Source organism: Pelobates fuscus, chromosome 10 (genome assembly GCF_036172605.1).
Source record: "Pelobates fuscus isolate aPelFus1 chromosome 10, aPelFus1.pri, whole genome shotgun sequence".
In the NCBI taxonomy this organism is placed as follows: domain Eukaryota; kingdom Metazoa; phylum Chordata; class Amphibia; order Anura; family Pelobatidae; genus Pelobates; species Pelobates fuscus.
The window spans coordinates 142094295-142113336 of record NC_086326.1 but is presented as its reverse complement, the minus strand read 5'-3'; the positions used below and the strand labels follow the sequence as shown (position 1 = coordinate 142113336).

The following is a 19042-nucleotide window of genomic DNA, read 5'->3' as shown; positions in this document are numbered from 1 at the left end:
TACCTGAGCCCAGTCTCACATCACCGAATCCACTACACTCAGCCTGGCCGGCGCGGAGCATGACGGGACTTGTAGTTTTACTGTGGACGTACCGTGACAGCGCGCGCTCTATCAGAGATCTACACACTCGAGCGGACTGCTCCCAAAAATGACTCCAATCCTCGCCATGTTTCCGGAGACACAGATTCCGTCATATTAGAGTAACGGGGACGGCATGTGTCAATGGCCGATTCTAATTCCTATTTAACATTAAAACAAGCTGCTTTGTATCTGCCTGGCCATTGTGCTTTAATATGACGGACTCTTTGTCTCTGGAAACATGGCGAGGATTGGAGTCATGTTTGGGAGCAGTCCGCTCGAGTGTGTAGATCTCTGATAGAGCGCGCGCTGTCACGGTACGTCCACAGTAAAACTACAAGTCCCGTGATGCGCCGGCCAGGCTGAGTGTAGTGGATTCGGTGATGTGAGACTGGGCTCAGGTAACTAGTTATTCTAGATCCCGTCAGTTTATTGATTTATTACTGGATAATAGACAGTATCTCCCCCAGTAATATGACACTCCCCATACACACCCTCTGCCAATGGGAGACTAGACTGCTAACAAACCGCGCTTCTACCTCTGCAGCTTCATCAGCATCTCCCATCCTCGTAACAGACAGCGATGTTCAGCGTCTCCCATCCTCGGTAACAGACAGCGACCGGTCAGCGTCTCCCATCCTCGGTAACAGACAGCGACCGGTCAGCGGCTCCCGTCCTCGGTAACAGACAGCGACCGGTCAGCGTCTCCCATCCTCGGGAACAGACAGCGACCGGTCAGAGTCTCCCATCCTAGGTAACAGACAGCGACCGGTCAGCGTCTCCCATCCTCGGTAACAGACAGCGACCGGTCAGCGTCTTCCATCCTCGGGAACAGACAGCGACCGGTCAGCGTCTCCCGTCCTCGGTAACAGACAGCGACCGGTCAGCGTCTCCCATCCTCGGTAACAGACAGCGACCGGTCAGCGTCTCCCGTCCTCGGGAACAGACAGCGACCGGTCAGCGTCTCCCGTCCTCGGGAACAGACAGCGACCGGTCAGCGTCTCCCATCCTCGGGAACAGACAGCGACCGGTCAGCGTCTCCCGTCCTCGGTAACAGCGACCGGTCAGCGTCTCCCATCCTCGGTAACAGACAGCGACCGGTCAGCATCTCCCATCCTCGGTAACAGACAGCGATCGGTCAGCATCTCCCATCCTCGGTAACAGACAGTGACCGGTCTGCGTCTCCCGTCCTCGGGAACAGACAGCGACCGGTCAGCGTCTCCCATCCTCGGGAACAGACAGCGACCGGTCAGCGTCTCCCGTCCTCGGTAACAGCGACCGGTCAGCGTCTCCCATCCTCGGTAACAGACAGCGACCGGTCAGCATCTCCCATCCTCGGTAACAGACAGCGATCGGTCAGCATCTCCCATCCTCGGTAACAGACAGTGACCGGTCTGCGTCTCCCGTCCTCGGCAACAGACAGCGAATGGTCAGCGTCTCCTATCCTCGGTAACAGACAGCGACCGGTCAGCATTTCCCATCCTCTGTGAAAATGATATAAGTTGTCGACAGTCCCTCACTGCAGGGCTGATAGGACTTTCCCTACGTCCCTCACATCTGTTCCTCTCATTACAGGGTGACAGTGATACACATTTTCCACAGGCGCAAGCCAGACTGAGTGAAGCTGACGATTGTTGTTGCTCTAATTCTGATTAATCTTACTTTCTCTACTCAGTCATTTATCTCCATAAGATTGTGCACTGTAATGCACTGTGTATGTTTAAATTGCAGTACCGTAGAGGTCTGTCTCATCAACAAGGGCTATAGCCTGTGACGAACTCCGCAGTGAGGAACAAGGTCAGGAAACAGATGCCTGAGATGATTTTGGATCTCACCCTGGAGATCATCTACCTGCTGACTGGAGAGGTGAGGGATTCTGGGTAATGTCATTATGGAGATCATCTACCTGCTGACTGGAGAGGTGAGGGATTCTGGGTAATGTCATTATGGAGATCATCTACCTGCTGACTGGAGAGGTGAGGGATTCTGGGTAATGTCATTATGGAGATCATCTACCTGCTGACTGGAGAGGTGAGGGATTCTGGGTAATGTCATTATGGAGATCATCTACCTGCTGACTGGAGAGGTGAGGGATTCTGGGTAATGTTACCATGGAGATCATCTACCTGCTGACTGGAGAGTGAGGGATTCTGGGTAATGTCATTATGGAGATCATCTACCTGCTGGCTGGAGAGTGAGGGATTCTGGGTAATGTCACCATGGAGATCATCTACCTGCTGGCTGGAGAGGTGAGGGATTCTGGGTAATGTCAGTATGGAGATCATCTACCTGCTGACTGGAGAGCTGAGGGATTCTGGGTAATGTCAGTATGGAGATCATCTACCTGCTGGCTGGAGAGGTGAGGGATTCTGGGTAATGTCACCATGGAGATCATCTACCTGCTGGCTGGAGAGGTGAGGGATTCTGGGTAATGTCATTATGGAGATCATCTACCTGCTGACTGGAGAGGTGAGGGATTCTGGGTAATGTCACCATGGAGATCATCTACCTGCTGACTGGAGAGGTGAGGGATTCTGGGTAATGTCACCATGGAGATCATCTACCTGCTGACTGGAGAGGTGAGGGATTCTGGGTAATGTCACCATGGAGATCATCTACCTGCTGACTGGAGAGGTGAGGGATTCTGGGTAATGTCATTATGGAGATCATCTACCTGCTGACTGGAGAGGTGAGGGATTCTGGGTAATGTCACCATGGAGATCATTTACCTGCTGACTGGAGAGGTGAGGGATTCTGGGTAATGTCACCATGGAGATCATCTACCTGCTGGCTGGAGAGGTGAGGGATTCTGGGTAATGTCATTATGGAGATCATCTACCTGCTGCCTGGAGAGGTGAGGGATTCTGGGTAATGTCATTATGGAGATCATCTACCTGCTGGCTGGAGAGGTGAGGGATTCTGGGTAATGTCATTAGGGAGATCATCTACCTGCTGACTGGAGAGGTGAGGGATTCTGGGTAATGTCATTGTGGAGATCATCTACCTGCTGACTGGAGAGGTGAGGGATTCTGGGTAATGTCATTAGGGAGATCATCTACCTGCTGACTGGAGAGGTGAGGGATTCTGGGTAATGTCATTGTGGAGATCATCTACCTGCTGATTGGAGAGGTGAGGGATTCTGGGTAATGTCAGTATGGAGATCATCTACCTGCTGGCTGGAGAGGTGAGGGATTCTGGGTAATGTCAGTCTGGAGATCATCTACCTGCTGGCTGGAGAGGTGAGGGATTCTGGGTAATGTCACAATGGAGATCATCTACCTGCTGGCTGGAGAGGTGAGGGATTCTGGGTAATGTCATTATGGAGATCATCTACCTGCTGACTGGAGAGGTGAGGGATTCTGGGTAATGTCAGTCTGGAGATCATCTACCTGCTGGCTGGAGAGGTGAGGGATTCTGGGTAATGTCACAATGGAGATCATCTGCCTGCTGGCTGGAGAGGTGAGGGATTCTGGGTAATGTCATTATGGAGATCATCTACCTGCTGACTGGAGAGGTGAGGGATTCTGGGTAATGTCAGTATGGAGATCATCTACTTGCTAACTGGAGAGGTGAGGGAGTTGCAAAAGTCACAATGATTCTGCAGGGAAAACAGGATTTTTTGTTTTCTGGAAAAACTAGGATTGAATAAATAAAAAAATAAAAAAGATTCAGAACAGGGGTAGGCCAACTTTGGCATTTTGGGGGAGATGTAGTCTTCAACATCTGGAGTGTTAAAGGTTACCTATTCCTGGATTAGAACATTTACTTCCTGGTTTAATGTTCGCTTTATCAGGCATTACCTGTAAACTCCTCAGCACATAGGCGTGCGCAGCCTATTGCATTAGGGTGTGCACCCTAAAGCACAAACACACGCCGCGTGTGTATGTGTGTGTGTATATATATATATATATATATATATATATACACACACACATACATACACTTGTGTGAGGGTGCTGTGTGTGTAAGAGTGCTGTGTGTGAGGGTGCTGGTAGTGTGCTATGTAGGTGAGGGTGTTTGCGCGTGTGTGTTTGTGTGTGAGGGTGCTGGTAGTGTGCTGTGTGTGTTTGTTAGGGTCCTGTTTGTGAGTGTGAGGGTGCTGTGCGTTTGAGGGTGCTGTTTGTGTGCTGTGTGTGGGTGTTGTGTGTTTGTGAGGGTGCTGTGTGTGTGTTTGTGAGGGTGCTGTTAGTGTACTGTGTGTGTGCTGTATGTGTTTAGGTGCTGTGTGGGTGCGGTTTGTGTGCTGTGTGTGAGAGGGTGCTGTATGTGTGGGGGTGCTGTGTGTGTGTGTGAGGGTGCTGTATGTGTGGGGGTGCTGTATGTTTGGGTGATTGTGGAGGTGGGGGCAGATTAGTTAATATCCCCCCCTCCCTTCTTACCTTATGTAGGGAGGGGGAACCGTGCTGCTGCCAACCATAGTGGTCCAGTGGAGAGTAAACTCTAGCCACGGGGCTAGAGTTCACTCTTGCGAGATCTGAGCTGCTCAGATCTCGCGAGAGGAACCAGGCGGAGCTGCTGGCTAGAGCTCCCCAGGTCCTCTCCTGCCTTCATCCATGCTACTGTGGGCCTGTGAGGGATTTCTTTAATCTCCCAACCGGCCCATGGAGGCTTAGAGCAGAGCCGGCGCTCGGATAGCGCCGGCTCTGCATGAGCCAACAGGGGAGATCCTGCGATCTCCCCTGCCGGTCTCAATCCATAGGCGTGCCGCGGGGATAAGGGTGTGCCCAGGCACAAACCCGTGCGCCCGCCTATGCGCACATTGTTCATGCTCACACTCTAGCATATCACTTAGTAGGGACAGGGCTAGTCCTCTGTGGCATTACAGGTGTTCCAAATGTCATCTGTAATGTAACGTGTCAAGCAATGTAGCATTCATGCCGTATGTTCAGCATGGAAAGTAGGTTCCTGTGTGCAGGGTTGGAGCATGAAAGTGCTGAGGATTATGTGTAAGCATTCACATTACGAGTAACGCAAGGTGCTAAACGTTTGTTCAGTGAATAACTAGTTAAAGCAGCACTGTCAATTTAAAGGTATTTTATCCAAGGCGACATGTCTGCTTGCACTCTGGCACCCAGGAGGAGAATGGAGAGTTAAATATACTCCCTCCCAGTCGCTGACATTTATTCCTTTTCTTTCATATTTTTGTCACTTAATTTAAACCTTGCAGTGCTGTATGCACGTGTGGGCTATGAATGAGTTAGCGTACATTTTCTCATGCAGTATTTCTCTGCAGATACCCAAGCGAGCATACTTTTCCTTAATGGAGCTGTAGACTCGGCAGCATGTACACACACCTTCTAATTAGCAAGACTTCATGGAGCTACCAGTTAGAAATGACTGGGTCATGTATGGTGTGATCCACAGGATGATTATATCAACCTTGGCACCCATTGTATAATTATAGATAGAACTCAATAATAACCAAAACTTGGTGACCTCTGTAACTCACTAGACAGTTTTATTGTTGAGATAAATTGTATGATATTTGTTGTGCTGTTGGAGTTCTTTGATACTTATAGTGCAGCATATACAGTACAGGACAGTGATAGAATTAGTATACCAAGTCAGTTATTCTATATAATTAAATGTTAAGTAATGTTTTAAATTCAATATGTAGGATTATGTGGTTGTGAGGAAGTCTGGAGAGCATGTCACACACAGCAGCAGGCCGAATGTGTCAGATGGTTTTTCCAGGACCCAGAACCCCAGCACAGTGTTTCCACCTCACCCACTGATCCATGAGAAAAAGAATCATCAGAAGATCCTGGAACTGACCAATCAAATCATCCACCTGCTGACTGGAGAGGTGAGGCTGCTGGGAATGGGACATTATACAGTAAAACCAAGGGTTGTGTCTGGATAGTAACTGTATCATTGTGTGTGCCAGGTTCCTATAAGGTGTGAGGATATCGCTGTCTATTTCTCCATGGAGGAGTGGGAGTATCTAGAAGGACACAGGGATCTGTACAAGGATGTGATGATGGAAAGTCACCAGACCCTCAGCTCACTGGGTAAGATTACATTTAGTTACAAAATCCTTCATATGTAAGACCAAATAAAATGTGTCTAAAATGTCATGATCTGTGATGTTTGATGTACTGGTTCTTGAAGCCATTTATCAGCTATTGATGTGTATTTTCTTCCAGCAGATAAATCTATACCCATTGGATTTAATAACCCCATTTCCTTACCTGATGTTGGGACCAAAGATAAATCTGGATATAAGATCAATACCAGAGGAAAATCTCAAAAAATCAGCAGCACAGGACAGTCGGAATCTGTCAAATACCTGTCACAAGCATCTCCAGCATTTTCACAAGGAGGTTATATGGATATGGACATTTATATACCAACAAAACATACACAAACAGAATATCCATCTACGCAGATTAAGGGGGAATCAGCTTTGTATGAAGAAGGAAATCTCGCAGACATTAATACAAACACAGAACATATACAGACAGACTATCAATTTACTGCTATTAGGGAGGAATCAGAGTTGCATGTAAAGGGAAATCTTACAGATTTTGACATTTATAAACCCACAGAGAACACAATGACAGATTACACATCTACGTATATTTTAGATTACAATAATGAGAGCATGGATGCAGAGACTAATAACTTGTCAGAAATGAAGTGGACGACGGTATGTGATAAATCTGCATATACACCTCACAAAAGATCACGCCGTGCAAAAGGAATGTTTAACTGCTTGGAGTGTCAGAAAAGTTTTACCAGCAACTCTGCCCTTATCAAACATCAGACAGCTCACAATCGGAATACACTGATGTGCTCTGAATGTGGAGAACAATTTCACCTTAAAATGGATCTTGTAACACATCAGAGAATTCACGCAGGAGGGAAGTTATTTGTTTGTTCTGAATGTGGAAAACATTTTTTTTACAAATCAGATTTTCTCAAACATAAGAAATATCACATGAGAGAGAAACTATTTGCATGCACGGATTGTGGGAAGTCCTTTATCCAAAAAATTCACCTTGTCACACATCAGAAGATTCACACTGGTGAGAAACCATTTGTGTGCTCAGAGTGTGGAAAACGTTTCACCCAGAAGCCCCACCTTCTCAGACACCAGATGACTCACACGGGGGAGAAACCATTTTCTTGTTCAGAATGCGGAAAATATTTTAGCAATAATGCATACCTTATAATCCATCAGAGAGTCCACACAGGCGAGAAACCATTTCCTTGTTCTCAATGTGGGAAAAGTTTTACTAATACCTCGAATCTCTTTAGACATCAGAGGAAACATGAAGGAAGGAAGTCATTTTAACGTTAGCCATATTTCTTCTTCCAACACTTCACTCACATTAAAATAGCTCAGTGTTCATTAAATGACTTTGCACTATCATTATAGTATAGGCAGGGCCAGATTAAGCGGCAGTTGGGCCTGGTGTGGACAATCAAGATGGGCCTAATTACAGAAGCTTTTCAACAGAAAACACTAAACTAGTTATACCTCCCAAGCGTCATGTATCTGGTGGAGGTGGTGCTGGAGGGAAACTCAAAGGATATAGCTATCAGAACACACAAACGCTATGCTAATTTATCGCTTTCAGATAAATCCATACCCCGTAACAGCAGTGTCTGGTGAAGCAGGAATTCGGTGGTAAAAGGGTGGGCCACTTATGTGAATCATGTAGCCAGATCCGCCCAAAGAGACAAACATGTCCAAAAAGAGGGTGTGTCTGCACGATGAATTAGATGGTCAGGCTGCTTGCTAATCATGCAGGATAAACAAGGATATACTGTTCGAATAGCATCCTGAGCTTGTCATAAATGTGTCTAATGATGCACTAGCTCTACGCTTTCTAAGCACTTGCTGGTCCTCTCCTAACCTAAGCCCCCATGTTAATCAGGCCCTCGGTATAGGGACTGCTTCTATCTTGTTCTGAAATATATTTTTTTATTATCAAAGTTAAATAAAGCATATATGACTATTTCCTTATGGCACCAATGGCTCTTATATCACCAGGCATGTCTTATCATGATAAATTACTCTTCTTCGTACGGTGGAATTCTCAGAACTAAACAGGTCATCTTTCTGAATCTCAGGTTCTGATTGGCTACCGATATCACATGCGCTCAGCAAGCCAGTAACCAACCTCATGATTTGCATTAACAATGAAACAGCTGTCCATGATTTGTTGTATACAGCAAACACAGACTCAAAGGAATCCATGTTTAAAATGGAATGAGGCAAAAAGGTGAATCTTTGTTAAACTAATTTGCATATGCCCACCCAAAATCTTTTGCGGTAGTAACATCACTGCAAATTTGTGATTTCTGTGGGAAAGGCAAGTCTTATGGCTTGACTGTTGTGCATATTTTTGTTTACCCCTTAAGGACCGCAGATGTATCAGGTACGCACGACAAAAAAAGATCCTTAAGAACCGTGGACGTATCAGGTAGAGATAATCATGATCGCTTCCAGCTGCTCTATTCTTATTATTTTGTTCTAATTTGTATAAAGTAAGGTACGTATCGGCCAGGGTACAACATCTCAGTTTGTTTTTATGAATGCCCAGGTTAATCAAGTGCCCCCTTATTACAGCTTTGTATGCTACCCATCTAATGCTCGGATTCGCTTGCTTATTTTCCAAAAAATTAAAATCTGTCATCTGATTAATATGTTCTGTATTAATTGTGCTGTTCAGGAGGGCCTCGTTCAACCTCCATTGGCTTGAACCCCTCTTCTAAATATCTTCTATTTCCCATATGGCTGTTTTATGGTCTGACCAATAAATTGTCTTTATAAAGATTTTCTTAATACAATAACTAGTTTAATAATACCGACTAGCATATCGATTCTTGCATAGGAGCAATGTCTATAGGAAAAATGGATAGAATCATATTCTTGACACTTAGCAAACGTAAACCCTACACCCGACAGACCAGCCATGGGACCAGGGAACCCGGGACTGCAGCGGGGCACCCGCCGGGCCGCCAAATCTCCAGGAGAACTAGTAGCTGACTAAGGAAACAGAAATGCATCGGTCTGAAAAACCGCCTCACTCCGACCCGGCCACGAGAGGGATACTACCCCTCCCCACCTTACACCTCCCCCCCCCTCCTCTGCCCGTTACTTTACTCCCCTCACTTCTCCTTCCTTCCCTATCCCTCCTTTCCTGGCTACACCAGAGAGAGCAATTCTAAACATAGTACACAAGAACACACAAAATGATATGGATATGGCCCAACGGAGACCATATTCGAAAACACCAACTCTCCTGGGAACTGTTATTTGTTAATGGTTAATTCACTATGTTGAGATCATAGATTAATGAAAACCTGAAGTCGGCAGTACCCAAGCAACCTCCCACGGAGGCAGGGTAACCAACTAATGTAAAGCAGATCACGTTCATACCCATGTTATGGATGCATGTATTGCATAGTGTTATTACAGTATGTAAAATGTACCACAACGACTTACCAAAAATAAAGAATTACAATAATAAAAAAAAATCATATTCTTGAGGATGGAACAATCTCCAGACATCATATAGAGTTGCCTTTTTCAAGAGAGTAGAGAGGGCCCTTCCCCTCCGGAGCAGCACACCATCTGTTCATCTGTTGGAATCTTCATCCCTTTCAGTTTCTATTACACAATTATAGTCTCTCGCAGTTATCAATCTGCCCTTCGCTATTTGTTCTATTTTCTCAATGTCACTTGCCCGGTGTTAGGTGCTTACCGGTTGCTACCGAGGATGGGAGACGCTGACCAGTCGCTGTCTGTTACCGAGGACAGGAGACGCTGACCGGTCGCTGTCTGTTACCGAGGACAGGAGACGCTGACCGGTCGCTGTCTGTTACCGAGGACAGGAGACGCTGACCGGTCGCTGTCTGTTACCGAGGACAGGAGACGCTGACCGGTCGCTGTCTGTTACCGAGGACGGGAGACGCTGACCGGTCGCTGTCTGTTACCGAGAATGGGAGATGCTGACCGGTCGCTGTCTGTTACCGAGGACAGGAGACGCTGACCGGTCGCTGTCTGTTACCGAGGACGGGAGACGCTGACCGGTCGCTGTCTGTTGCAGAGGATGGGAGACGGTGACCGGTCGCTGTCTGTTGCAGAGGATGGAAGACGCTGACCGGTCGCTGTCTGTTACCGAGGATGGTAGACGCTGACCGGTCGCTGTCTGTTACCGAGGACGGGAGATGCTGACCATCGCTGTCTGTTACGAGGATGGGAGATGCTACCGGTTGTTACCGAGGATGGGAGACGCTGACCGGTCACCGGTTGCTACAGAGGTAGAAGCGCAGTTTGTTAGCAGTCTAGTCTCCCATTGGCAGATGCTGTGTATGGGGGAGATACTGTCTGTCTATCATCCAGTAATAAATCAATAAACTCACAGATCTAGAATAACTAGTTACCTGAGCCCAGTCTCACATCACCGAATCCACTACACTCAGCCTGGCCGGCGCGGAGCATGACGGGACTTGTAGTTTTACTGTGGACGTACCGTGCGCGCTGTCACGGACTCTTTGTCTCTGGAAACATGGCGAGGATTGGAGTCATGTTTGGGAGCAGTCCGCTCGAGTGTGTAGATCTCTGATAGAGCGCGCGCTGTCACGGTACGTCCACAGTAAAACTACAAGTCCCGTGATGCGCCGGCCAGGCTGAGTGTAGTGGATTCGGTGATGTGAGACTGGGCTCAGGTAACTAGTTATTCTAGATCCCGTCAGTTTATTGATTTATTACTGGATAATAGACAGTATCTCCCCCAGTAATATGACACTCCCCATACACACCCTCTGCCAATGGGAGACTAGACTGCTAACAAACCGCGCTTCTACCTCTGCAGCTTCATCAGCATCTCCCATCCTCGTAACAGACAGCGATGTTCAGCGTCTCCCATCCTCGGTAACAGACAGCGACCGGTCAGCGTCTCCCATCCTCGGTAACAGACAGCGACCGGTCAGCGGCTCCCGTCCTCGGTAACAGACAGCGACCGGTCAGCGTCTCCCATCCTCGGGAACAGACAGCGACCGGTCAGAGTCTCCCATCCTAGGTAACAGACAGCGACCGGTCAGCGTCTCCCATCCTCGGTAACAGACAGCGACCGGTCAGCGTCTTCCATCCTCGGGAACAGACAGCGACCGGTCAGCGTCTCCCGTCCTCGGTAACAGACAGCGACCGGTCAGCGTCTCCCATCCTCGGTAACAGACAGCGACCGGTCAGCGTCTCCCGTCCTCGGGAACAGACAGCGACCGGTCAGCGTCTCCCGTCCTCGGGAACAGACAGCGACCGGTCAGCGTCTCCCATCCTCGGGAACAGACAGCGACCGGTCAGCGTCTCCCGTCCTCGGTAACAGCGACCGGTCAGCGTCTCCCATCCTCGGTAACAGACAGCGACCGGTCAGCATCTCCCATCCTCGGTAACAGACAGCGATCGGTCAGCATCTCCCATCCTCGGTAACAGACAGTGACCGGTCTGCGTCTCCCGTCCTCGGGAACAGACAGCGACCGGTCAGCGTCTCCCATCCTCGGGAACAGACAGCGACCGGTCAGCGTCTCCCGTCCTCGGTAACAGCGACCGGTCAGCGTCTCCCATCCTCGGTAACAGACAGCGACCGGTCAGCATCTCCCATCCTCGGTAACAGACAGCGATCGGTCAGCATCTCCCATCCTCGGTAACAGACAGTGACCGGTCTGCGTCTCCCGTCCTCGGCAACAGACAGCGAATGGTCAGCGTCTCCTATCCTCGGTAACAGACAGCGACCGGTCAGCATTTCCCATCCTCTGTGAAAATGATATAAGTTGTCGACAGTCCCTCACTGCAGGGCTGATAGGACTTTCCCTACGTCCCTCACATCTGTTCCTCTCATTACAGGGTGACAGTGATACACATTTTCCACAGGCGCAAGCCAGACTGAGTGAAGCTGACGATTGTTGTTGCTCTAATTCTGATTAATCTTACTTTCTCTACTCAGTCATTTATCTCCATAAGATTGTGCACTGTAATGCACTGTGTATGTTTAAATTGCAGTACCGTAGAGGTCTGTCTCATCAACAAGGGCTATAGCCTGTGACGAACTCCGCAGTGAGGAACAAGGTCAGGAAACAGATGCCTGAGATGATTTTGGATCTCACCCTGGAGATCATCTACCTGCTGACTGGAGAGGTGAGGGATTCTGGGTAATGTCATTATGGAGATCATCTACCTGCTGACTGGAGAGGTGAGGGATTCTGGGTAATGTCATTATGGAGATCATCTACCTGCTGACTGGAGAGGTGAGGGATTCTGGGTAATGTCATTATGGAGATCATCTACCTGCTGACTGGAGAGGTGAGGGATTCTGGGTAATGTCATTATGGAGATCATCTACCTGCTGACTGGAGAGGTGAGGGATTCTGGGTAATGTTACCATGGAGATCATCTACCTGCTGACTGGAGAGTGAGGGATTCTGGGTAATGTCATTATGGAGATCATCTACCTGCTGGCTGGAGAGTGAGGGATTCTGGGTAATGTCACCATGGAGATCATCTACCTGCTGGCTGGAGAGGTGAGGGATTCTGGGTAATGTCAGTATGGAGATCATCTACCTGCTGACTGGAGAGCTGAGGGATTCTGGGTAATGTCAGTATGGAGATCATCTACCTGCTGGCTGGAGAGGTGAGGGATTCTGGGTAATGTCACCATGGAGATCATCTACCTGCTGGCTGGAGAGGTGAGGGATTCTGGGTAATGTCATTATGGAGATCATCTACCTGCTGACTGGAGAGGTGAGGGATTCTGGGTAATGTCACCATGGAGATCATCTACCTGCTGACTGGAGAGGTGAGGGATTCTGGGTAATGTCACCATGGAGATCATCTACCTGCTGACTGGAGAGGTGAGGGATTCTGGGTAATGTCACCATGGAGATCATCTACCTGCTGACTGGAGAGGTGAGGGATTCTGGGTAATGTCATTATGGAGATCATCTACCTGCTGACTGGAGAGGTGAGGGATTCTGGGTAATGTCACCATGGAGATCATTTACCTGCTGACTGGAGAGGTGAGGGATTCTGGGTAATGTCACCATGGAGATCATCTACCTGCTGGCTGGAGAGGTGAGGGATTCTGGGTAATGTCATTATGGAGATCATCTACCTGCTGCCTGGAGAGGTGAGGGATTCTGGGTAATGTCATTATGGAGATCATCTACCTGCTGGCTGGAGAGGTGAGGGATTCTGGGTAATGTCATTAGGGAGATCATCTACCTGCTGACTGGAGAGGTGAGGGATTCTGGGTAATGTCATTGTGGAGATCATCTACCTGCTGACTGGAGAGGTGAGGGATTCTGGGTAATGTCATTAGGGAGATCATCTACCTGCTGACTGGAGAGGTGAGGGATTCTGGGTAATGTCATTGTGGAGATCATCTACCTGCTGATTGGAGAGGTGAGGGATTCTGGGTAATGTCAGTATGGAGATCATCTACCTGCTGGCTGGAGAGGTGAGGGATTCTGGGTAATGTCAGTCTGGAGATCATCTACCTGCTGGCTGGAGAGGTGAGGGATTCTGGGTAATGTCACAATGGAGATCATCTACCTGCTGGCTGGAGAGGTGAGGGATTCTGGGTAATGTCATTATGGAGATCATCTACCTGCTGACTGGAGAGGTGAGGGATTCTGGGTAATGTCAGTCTGGAGATCATCTACCTGCTGGCTGGAGAGGTGAGGGATTCTGGGTAATGTCACAATGGAGATCATCTGCCTGCTGGCTGGAGAGGTGAGGGATTCTGGGTAATGTCATTATGGAGATCATCTACCTGCTGACTGGAGAGGTGAGGGATTCTGGGTAATGTCAGTATGGAGATCATCTACTTGCTAACTGGAGAGGTGAGGGAGTTGCAAAAGTCACAATGATTCTGCAGGGAAAACAGGATTTTTTGTTTTCTGGAAAAACTAGGATTGAATAAATAAAAAAATAAAAAAGATTCAGAACAGGGGTAGGCCAACTTTGGCATTTTGGGGGAGATGTAGTCTTCAACATCTGGAGTGTTAAAGGTTACCTATTCCTGGATTAGAACATTTACTTCCTGGTTTAATGTTCGCTTTATCAGGCATTACCTGTAAACTCCTCAGCACATAGGCGTGCGCAGCCTATTGCATTAGGGTGTGCACCCTAAAGCACAAACACACGCCGCGTGTGTATGTGTGTGTGTATATATATATATATATATATATATATACACACACACACATACATACACTTGTGTGAGGGTGCTGTGTGTGTAAGAGTGCTGTGTGTGAGGGTGCTGGTAGTGTGCTATGTAGGTGAGGGTGTTTGCGCGTGTGTGTTTGTGTGTGAGGGTGCTGGTAGTGTGCTGTGTGTGTTTGTTAGGGTCCTGTTTGTGAGTGTGAGGGTGCTGTGCGTTTGAGGGTGCTGTTTGTGTGCTGTGTGTGGGTGTTGTGTGTTTGTGAGGGTGCTGTGTGTGTGTTTGTGAGGGTGCTGTTAGTGTACTGTGTGTGTGCTGTATGTGTTTAGGTGCTGTGTGGGTGCGGTTTGTGTGCTGTGTGTGAGAGGGTGCTGTATGTGTGGGGGTGCTGTGTGTGTGTGTGAGGGTGCTGTATGTGTGGGGGTGCTGTATGTTTGGGTGATTGTGGAGGTGGGGGCAGATTAGTTAATATCCCCCCCTCCCTTCTTACCTTATGTAGGGAGGGGGAACCGTGCTGCTGCCAACCATAGTGGTCCAGTGGAGAGTAAACTCTAGCCACGGGGCTAGAGTTCACTCTTGCGAGATCTGAGCTGCTCAGATCTCGCGAGAGGAACCAGGCGGAGCTGCTGGCTAGAGCTCCCCAGGTCCTCTCCTGCCTTCATCCATGCTACTGTGGGCCTGTGAGGGATTTCTTTAATCTCCCAACCGGCCCATGGAGGCTTAGAGCAGAGCCGGCGCTCGGATAGCGCCGGCTCTGCATGAGCCAACAGGGGAGATCCTGCGATCTCCCCTGCCGGTCTCAATCCATAGGCGTGCCGCGGGGATAAGGGTGTGCCCAGGCACAAACCCGTGCGCCCGCCTATGCGCACATTGTTCATGCTCACACTCTAGCATATCACTTAGTAGGGACAGGGCTAGTCCTCTGTGGCATTACAGGTGTTCCAAATGTCATCTGTAATGTAACGTGTCAAGCAATGTAGCATTCATGCCGTATGTTCAGCATGGAAAGTAGGTTCCTGTGTGCAGGGTTGGAGCATGAAAGTGCTGAGGATTATGTGTAAGCATTCACATTACGAGTAACGCAAGGTGCTAAACGTTTGTTCAGTGAATAACTAGTTAAAGCAGCACTGTCAATTTAAAGGTATTTTATCCAAGGCGACATGTCTGCTTGCACTCTGGCACCCAGGAGGAGAATGGAGAGTTAAATATACTCCCTCCCAGTCGCTGACATTTATTCCTTTTCTTTCATATTTTTGTCACTTAATTTAAACCTTGCAGTGCTGTATGCACGTGTGGGCTATGAATGAGTTAGCGTACATTTTCTCATGCAGTATTTCTCTGCAGATACCCAAGCGAGCATACTTTTCCTTAATGGAGCTGTAGACTCGGCAGCATGTACACACACCTTCTAATTAGCAAGACTTCATGGAGCTACCAGTTAGAAATGACTGGGTCATGTATGGTGTGATCCACAGGATGATTATATCAACCTTGGCACCCATTGTATAATTATAGATAGAACTCAATAATAACCAAAACTTGGTGACCTCTGTAACTCACTAGACAGTTTTATTGTTGAGATAAATTGTATGATATTTGTTGTGCTGTTGGAGTTCTTTGATACTTATAGTGCAGCATATACAGTACAGGACAGTGATAGAATTAGTATACCAAGTCAGTTATTCTATATAATTAAATGTTAAGTAATGTTTTAAATTCAATATGTAGGATTATGTGGTTGTGAGGAAGTCTGGAGAGCATGTCACACACAGCAGCAGGCCGAATGTGTCAGATGGTTTTTCCAGGACCCAGAACCCCAGCACAGTGTTTCCACCTCACCCACTGATCCATGAGAAAAAGAATCATCAGAAGATCCTGGAACTGACCAATCAAATCATCCACCTGCTGACTGGAGAGGTGAGGCTGCTGGGAATGGGACATTATACAGTAAAACCAAGGGTTGTGTCTGGATAGTAACTGTATCATTGTGTGTGCCAGGTTCCTATAAGGTGTGAGGATATCGCTGTCTATTTCTCCATGGAGGAGTGGGAGTATCTAGAAGGACACAGGGATCTGTACAAGGATGTGATGATGGAAAGTCACCAGACCCTCAGCTCACTGGGTAAGATTACATTTAGTTACAAAATCCTTCATATGTAAGACCAAATAAAATGTGTCTAAAATGTCATGATCTGTGATGTTTGATGTACTGGTTCTTGAAGCCATTTATCAGCTATTGATGTGTATTTTCTTCCAGCAGATAAATCTATACCCATTGGATTTAATAACCCCATTTCCTTACCTGATGTTGGGACCAAAGATAAATCTGGATATAAGATCAATACCAGAGGAAAATCTCAAAAAATCAGCAGCACAGGACAGTCGGAATCTGTCAAATACCTGTCACAAGCATCTCCAGCATTTTCACAAGGAGGTTATATGGATATGGACATTTATATACCAACAAAACATACACAAACAGAATATCCATCTACGCAGATTAAGGGGGAATCAGCTTTGTATGAAGAAGGAAATCTCGCAGACATTAATACAAACACAGAACATATACAGACAGACTATCAATTTACTGCTATTAGGGAGGAATCAGAGTTGCATGTAAAGGGAAATCTTACAGATTTTGACATTTATAAACCCACAGAGAACACAATGACAGATTACACATCTACGTATATTTTAGATTACAATAATGAGAGCATGGATGCAGAGACTAATAACTTGTCAGAAATGAAGTGGACGACGGTATGTGATAAATCTGCATATACACCTCACAAAAGATCACGCCGTGCAAAAGGAATGTTTAACTGCTTGGAGTGTCAGAAAAGTTTTACCAGCAACTCTGCCCTTATCAAACATCAGACAGCTCACAATCGGAATACACTGATGTGCTCTGAATGTGGAGAACAATTTCACCTTAAAATGGATCTTGTAACACATCAGAGAATTCACGCAGGAGGGAAGTTATTTGTTTGTTCTGAATGTGGAAAACATTTTTTTTACAAATCAGATTTTCTCAAACATAAGAAATATCACATGAGAGAGAAACTATTTGCATGCACGGATTGTGGGAAGTCCTTTATCCAAAAAATTCACCTTGTCACACATCAGAAGATTCACACTGGTGAGAAACCATTTGTGTGCTCAGAGTGTGGAAAACGTTTCACCCAGAAGCCCCACCTTCTCAGACACCAGATGACTCACACGGGGGAGAAACCATTTTCTTGTTCAGAATGCGGAAAATATTTTAGCAATAATGCATACCTTATAATCCATCAGAGAGTCCACACAGGCGAGAAACCATTTCCTTGTTCTCAATGTGGGAAAAGTTTTACTAATACCTCGAATCTCTTTAGACATCAGAGGAAACATGAAGGAAGGAAGTCATTTTAACGTTAGCCATATTTCTTCTTCCAACACTTCACTCACATTAAAATAGCTCAGTGTTCATTAAATGACTTTGCACTATCATTATAGTATAGGCAGGGCCAGATTAAGCGGCAGTTGGGCCTGGTGTGGACAATCAAGATGGGCCTAATTACAGAAGCTTTTCAACAGAAAACACTAAACTAGTTATACCTCCCAAGCGTCATGTATCTGGTGGAGGTGGTGCTGGAGGGAAACTCAAAGGATATAGCTATCAGAACACACAAACGCTATGCTAATTTATCGCTTTCAGATAAATCCATACCCCGTAACAGCAGTGTCTGGTGAAGCAGGAATTCGGTGGTAAAAGGGTGGGCCACTTATGTGAATCATGTAGCCAGATCCGCCCAAAGAGACAAACATGTCCAAAAAGAGGGTGTGTCTGCACGATGAATTAGATGGTCAGGCTGCTTGCTAATCATGCAGGATAAACAAGGATATACTGTTCGAATAGCATCCTGAGCTTGTCATAAATGTGTCTAATGATGCACTAGCTCTACGCTTTCTAAGCACTTGCTGGTCCTCTCCTAACCTAAGCCCCCATGTTAATCAGGCCCTCGGTATAGGGACTGCTTCTATCTTGTTCTGAAATATATTTTTTTATTATCAAAGTTAAATAAAGCATATATGACTATTTCCTTATGGCACCAATGGCTCTTATATCACCAGGCATGTCTTATCATGATAAATTACTCTTCTTCGTACGGTGGAATTCTCAGAACTAAACAGGTCATCTTTCTGAATCTCAGGTTCTGATTGGCTACCGATATCACATGCGCTCAGCAAGCCAGTAACCAACCTCATGATTTGCATTAACAATGAAACAGCTGTCCATGATTTGTTGTATACAGCAAACACAGACTCAAAGGAATCCATGTTTAAAATGGAATGAGGCAAAAAGGTGAATCTTTGTTAAACTAATTTGCATATGCCCACCCAAAATCTTTTGCGGTAGTAACATCACTGCAAATTTGTGATTTCTGTGGGAAAGGCAAGTCTTATGGCTTGACTGTTGTGCATATTTTTGTTTACCCCTTAAGGACCGCAGATGTATCAGGTACGCACGACAAAAAAAGATCCTTAAGAACCGTGGACGTATCAGGTAGAGATAATCATGATCGCTTCCAGCTGCTCTATTCTTATTATTTTGTTCTAATTTGTATAAAGTAAGGTACGTATCGGCCAGGGTACAACATCTCAGTTTGTTTTTATGAATGCCCAGGTTAATCAAGTGCCCCCTTATTACAGCTTTGTATGCTACCCATCTAATGCTCGGATTCGCTTGCTTATTTTCCAAAAAATTAAAATCTGTCATCTGATTAATATGTTCTGTATTAATTGTGCTGTTCAGG

General features: G+C 46.7%; 2 protein-coding genes across 5 annotated transcripts; both read left to right on the top strand.

The window, feature by feature from the left end:
* Nucleotides 1-438: 438 nt before the first annotated feature.
* LOC134574574 (zinc finger protein 1 homolog) lies at nucleotides 439-8044 on the top strand. 2 transcript variants are annotated; one of them, XM_063433700.1, is made up of 5 exons: nucleotides 439-458; nucleotides 1810-1944; nucleotides 5696-5884; nucleotides 5966-6089; nucleotides 6225-8044. In XM_063433700.1, the coding sequence occupies exons 2-5, from the start codon at nucleotides 1888-1890 to the stop codon at nucleotides 7373-7375; spliced, it is 1521 nt and encodes a 506-aa protein (XP_063289770.1). In that variant the 5' UTR covers nucleotides 439-458; nucleotides 1810-1887; the 3' UTR covers nucleotides 7376-8044. The 2 variants fall into 2 exon arrangements, with proteins under 2 accessions (XP_063289770.1, XP_063289771.1); XM_063433701.1 differs by lacking the exons at nucleotides 439-458; nucleotides 1810-1944 and adding an exon at nucleotides 2232-2712.
* Nucleotides 8045-10720: 2676 nt separating this feature from the next.
* Nucleotides 10721-18326, top strand: LOC134574572 (zinc finger protein 1 homolog). Of its 3 annotated transcripts, none has more exons than XM_063433697.1 (5): nucleotides 10721-10740; nucleotides 12092-12226; nucleotides 15978-16166; nucleotides 16248-16371; nucleotides 16507-18326. In XM_063433697.1, the coding sequence occupies exons 2-5, from the start codon at nucleotides 12170-12172 to the stop codon at nucleotides 17655-17657; spliced, it is 1521 nt and encodes a 506-aa protein (XP_063289767.1). In that variant the 5' UTR covers nucleotides 10721-10740; nucleotides 12092-12169; the 3' UTR covers nucleotides 17658-18326. The 3 variants fall into 3 exon arrangements, with proteins under 3 accessions (XP_063289767.1, XP_063289769.1, XP_063289768.1); XM_063433699.1 differs by lacking the exons at nucleotides 10721-10740; nucleotides 12092-12226 and adding exons at nucleotides 12514-12719; nucleotides 12775-12994; XM_063433698.1 differs by lacking the exons at nucleotides 10721-10740; nucleotides 12092-12226 and adding an exon at nucleotides 12514-12994.
* Nucleotides 18327-19042: the final 716 nt, after the last annotated feature.

Coding starts and splice junctions, on each gene's coding strand:
- LOC134574572 (XM_063433697.1), top strand. CDS start 12,170: ATGCCTGAGATGATTTTGGATCTCACCCTGGAGATCATCTACCTGCTG. Junction 12,227..15,977: donor TCTACCTGCTGACTGGAGAG/GTGAGGGATTCT, acceptor TTCAATATGTAG/GATTATGTGGTTGTGAGGAA. Junction 16,372..16,506: donor CCAGACCCTCAGCTCACTGG/GTAAGATTACAT, acceptor ATTTTCTTCCAG/CAGATAAATCTATACCCATT.
- LOC134574574 (XM_063433700.1), top strand. CDS start 1,888: ATGCCTGAGATGATTTTGGATCTCACCCTGGAGATCATCTACCTGCTG. Junction 1,945..5,695: donor TCTACCTGCTGACTGGAGAG/GTGAGGGATTCT, acceptor TTCAATATGTAG/GATTATGTGGTTGTGAGGAA. Junction 5,885..5,965: donor TCCACCTGCTGACTGGAGAG/GTGAGGCTGCTG, acceptor TGTGTGTGCCAG/GTTCCTATAAGGTGTGAGGA.